This window comes from Rhinopithecus bieti, unplaced genomic scaffold, assembly GCF_001698545.2.
Source record: "Rhinopithecus bieti isolate Rb0 unplaced genomic scaffold, ASM169854v2 scaffold_37503, whole genome shotgun sequence".
Classification (NCBI taxonomy): Eukaryota; Metazoa; Chordata; class Mammalia; order Primates; family Cercopithecidae; genus Rhinopithecus; species Rhinopithecus bieti.
The window spans coordinates 687,055-691,568 of record NW_016815616.1 but is presented as its reverse complement, the minus strand read 5'-3'; the positions used below and the strand labels follow the sequence as shown (position 1 = coordinate 691,568).

Below are 4,514 nucleotides of genomic sequence, written 5' to 3'. Positions count from 1 at the left end.
TTTTTTTTTTTTTTTTTTTTTTGAGAGGGAGTCTTGCTCTGTCACCCAGGCTGGAGTGCAATGGCATGATCTTGGCTCACCGCAACCTCCGCCTCCCTTGTTCAAGCGATTCTCCTGCCTCAGCCTCCTGAGGAGCTGGGATTACAGGTGCGCACCACCATGCTCTGCTAATTTTTTGTATTTTTAGTAAAGACGGGGTTTCACCGTGTTAGCCAGGATGGTCTCGATCTCCTGACCTCATGATCCACCCACCTTGGCCTCCCACAGTGCTGGGATTACAGGGGTGAGCCACCGCGCCCGGCTGGCCACTTGTGTTCTTCAAAGTTGTTCCTGGATGCTTTTCTGTCTTCAAACCAGTATCAGTTGCCTTTTGTATTTTGGCACCTGTGGGTCATTGTATTAGCTTATATATGACTTTTATTCCCTTCCTCTCATTTCAGTTTCCACATTTTGACTTATTTGTATAGAGTTTTTGTGTTTAGATCAGACAACAGAACAACTTATTTTAGAACTTGATGCATGCCTTGGGAATATTTGCAACATGTGTACAGAGCACAGGGGGAGGAGGTTCCCTCCTGAAGAATCTTGAGAAAACCTCTTCTTTATTGAGTCCCCTAGTCATGGGTTCTCAGCCCTGACAACATGTTAGAATCACGTGGGAAGTTGAAAATGCTGATAGCTGCACTGGCAGCTTCTTGTCTGACCTAGAGTGAGGCCAGGTGGTATTTCTAAAGCTCCCCAGGTGATTCTGTTGTGGGGTCGAGGCTATGCACCACGTGTAGAGAAGAGAGACCCAACTGGTTGGAATGCTGCTTAGAAATGAAACTGAGAATAGCCAGGCACAGTGGCTCACACCTGTAATCCCAGCATTTTGGGAGGCTGAGGTGGGTGAGTAGCTTGAGCCCAGGAGTTTGAGACCAGTCTGAGCAATGTGGGTGAAACTCCATCTCTACAAAAAGTACAAAAATTAGCGGGGCATGAAACTCCATCTCTACAAAAAGTACAAAAATTAGCGGGGCATGTCGGTGCACGCCTGTAGTCCTGGCTACTTGGGAAGCGTAAGTGGGAGGATCGCTTAAAGCCCGGGAGGCGGAAGTTGCAGTGAGCTGAGATTGCACCACTGTCCTCCAGCCTGGGCAACAGGGAGACCCTGTTTCAAGGGAAAAAAAAAAACCAACAACTGAGGAACAGAGAAGGGGGCATCAGATCAATGTTGTGAAGCCTTAGAGTGATCCCTTAGAGTGAATTATCCAGGAAGGGAGCCACACAGATGGGAGTGGGGTGTGTGGTCTGTCTCTGCCCAGAGGCTGTTATTATTTGTACTTGGCATATTTCCAGCTACTATGAACTTTTAGGGTTTAGTAACTAGGCATTGCCCCTAGGCCCTCGAGGCCTTAGAATGACTGTATTCTACATGTATGTCCCTGGTCTTTGTCCTAGTGCTTCGCTTTCCTTTGTTTATAGATAATCTCTTAAAAGACATCTTCTGAGGGAGATGGTGTGTGTAGAGTTTTTTTCCTAGCCTGGGTTTTTGGGAGCCCTTCTAGGAAACCCAGGGATACTGGGGTACCCTGACCTCTTAACTAAGGAGTAAGGATAGTTGCACTATTTGAAGAGAAAGAGGAGGTTGTAGGAGTAAGCATTTTCCAGGCTGTTTTAACAACCATTTGGTCCTGCCTGAAATAGAGAATAACAAAAGCGCAAATGTTTTCCTCTGGTTTGTTTTCCATCATTGTAGGAGATGAATTTCCCGAGGGTGTCAAATCTTTCCGAAGTCTATGAAGTCCTGAACAGGTGAGGACGGCCATTCCTGGAGCTGCTGCTGGAGCAGGGTCTGCGGCTGTGGCGGCCTCCCTGTGCCCCACAGGGCTTTGGGCTCTCTAGGCGCGCTCACCTTTCACAGTGATGCCTGCTTGGGACTTGGTCTCCTCCAGCTCCTCCTGCTTCATGGCCCTCTTCCTCCTATGACCCTCTTACCTCAGTTTCCAAAGAGAGAGAAGCCAGAGACAGGAAATCTCTCAACCCCTGCCTGTCAAACAGTTGTACACATCCCTTTTTCATTGTCTCACCCGTCACCAGCAAATGGGGCACCTTCCCTGTGTGAGGCCAGGCAGGAGGAGCTGCCTACTTGTCATCTTCACCCTTGCTCGGTGGCTCCCCCATCCCTACCTGCCCCTTCCTGGGGTGTCTCCACCTCTTTTTGTCTCCCTCTCATTTCCTTCCACATCAACAAGTGTTCTCCTAACTTAACAACAAAACCTCTTGAACTCTCTGTGCTCTTCTTCCCCACAGCCTGTGGCAGGCAGGGACTTGTCTCCTTCACTTCTCTCTGCAGGGGCACCCAGAGCCACCGGTCTGTCCCCACTCAGCAGGACGAGGCACGAGAGGCGTTTGGAACAGGGGTGGCACCCTCTTCTGGATGTGCGTGTGCGATTTTTTTAAACCCGTTCCTTGTGGTTCATGTTCTCTACCTGTCTCCTAAGTTTTCTCTCAAGGGCCCCTCCTCAGCCCTTTTGCTGCTCATTCCCAGGCTCCCGTGTGGCCTCGTCCACCCGCTGGGCTTCAACTCCCAGCACCTGTGTGTGGCTGCAGTCCAGACCTCAGCATCTAGGACACTGTGTTTACAGCTGTCTTCTTGATGTTCCCACCCTGCATGACTTACGGGCACCTTCATCCTGACACTCCTGTCTGTCCCTCAAACACACTGCAGTGCCTGGAAACTTGGAAGTCTTGATGGTACCAGGCGTGATACTGGGGGCTGTGTATGCATGAGAGGGTGAAGGGGAGAGGGAGTTTTGTTGTAAATGCACAGGCTCTGATTCCAGACTTCCTGGGTATAAATCACAGCTTTGCCACTCACTGGTTTTGTGAGTGACCTTGAGAGAATTACTCAATCTCTCTGTGCCTCAGTTTAACCATCTGTGAGATGAGAAAAGCATGTGTCACTCCAAGGTTGTCGTGAGGATTAAATGAGTTCGTAGATGTGAAAGGACTTAGCCCCTTGCATGGAGTCCAGGTCTGTCGAATCTTAGCTACTGCTGTTGACAACTATCCCGATCCTAACAGACAGCTCAGGCCACACCCACGGCGACGATGCCTGTTTGACAGATGGGGACATTAGGGCTCCGGGAGGCTAAGCGCATGAGGTTCCAGAACATCTTTTTTTTTTTTTTTTTGAGGCGGAGTCTTGCTCTGTCGCCCGGGCTGGAGTGCAGTGGCTGGATCTCAGCTCACTGCAAGCTCCGCCTCCCGGATTTACGCCATTCTCCTGCCTCAGCCTCCCGAGTAGTTGGGACTACAGGCGCCCGCCACCTCGCCCGGCTAGTTTTGTATTTTAGTAGAGACGAGGTTTCACCGTGTTAGCCAGGATGGTCTCGATCTCCTGACCTCGTGATCCGCCCGTCTCGGCCTCCCAAAGTGCTGGGATTACAGGCTTGAGCCACCGCGCCTGGCTAAGAACATCTTATTGAAAACCAGTGAAGTCAAGGTTTCCTTGTCATACGCCGTCTCTATTCACCCAGGTCCCGGAGCCAAGACCTAGAAGGGGTCACAGAGCTGAGTTGTCTATTGAATGGAGTTTTATGGACTGGACCCTGTAAATCTCTCAAACCTCTCCTTTCTCTGCATTCTCAGGATTATTATCTTTTCGTTCCAACCATGGAACTGTGGTAGTAGCCCCAGCCTTGTGGCCTGCCCTCTTCATACCCCACACCACCCCTTGAATGATGATCTAGAATGTGAATTTGAATGGGCTGTTTTTTCTGGTCAGAGTCTTTCTGTGGCTTCTGAAGTCCCTGTCGGTGGTAGGGGCTCTTCCCCACCCTCTGGCCCTCCCTTCACACGGAAGCTTCCGCCCCACTTCTCACCTCACAGCTCTTGGGGTCAGACCTCCTTTTCCTCACTGCCTTTGCCTGCTCGAAATGCCTGCCATCTTCCCATTCCTTGAACCCCGTTGGTTCCTGTGGTTTGGGACTCTCCATGAGTGCTGTCCGCTTCCGGAAGCCTGCAGGGTCCTGGCATGGCTGTCATGCCTCAGGCCTTGCGTTTACAAGAGACAGGCGTAATTGTCTCTGTAGTTGTCACTAGACAGGCCACTGGACAGCTCCGGAGGACAGAGACTGTCTTGTCTGTCTTGGTGCCTGGGCTCAAGGCAAGCATTTGATAAATGCCCCTCCTGCACCGTTCTTCTTTCCCCTTTCCTGTTGCCCAGTTACCAAGACCTTACTTGTCCATGCCTAGATGTGCACCTTAAAGATATGTCCCCAGTACATTTACAAAATTTATATTAACTTAAGGGACTGAGGGGGAAAACAAGGGATTACTTTCAGCAAATTGTTTTTTATTCTGTTTTTCTCTTCTAATAGTGACTTGAATCCCACCAAGAATTCTGGACCAGAGATTGTTCACGCAAGCAGGTGTGAGAAATACGGTACGTTCTCATGAGCCACACTCCTTGCACGGTCGGCAGAGTGCTGAGGTGCTCAGCTGAGCTTGTCCTTGACCCTGGTTCCCCC

General features: G+C 50.3%; 1 protein-coding gene across 3 annotated transcripts in view; it reads left to right on the top strand.

The window, feature by feature from the left end:
- Window positions 1–4,514, top strand: part of PNLDC1 (PARN like ribonuclease domain containing exonuclease 1) — a 27,027-nt gene that overhangs the window by 17,761 nt on the left and 4,752 nt on the right. For all 3 annotated transcript variants that reach the window (XM_017853504.1, XM_017853503.1, XM_017853502.1), the window contains 2 exons: window positions 1,739–1,794; window positions 4,365–4,429. In XM_017853504.1, the coding sequence (XP_017708993.1) occupies window positions 1,739–1,794; window positions 4,365–4,429 (121 nt within the window). The remainder of the gene's footprint in view (window positions 1–1,738; window positions 1,795–4,364; window positions 4,430–4,514) is intronic.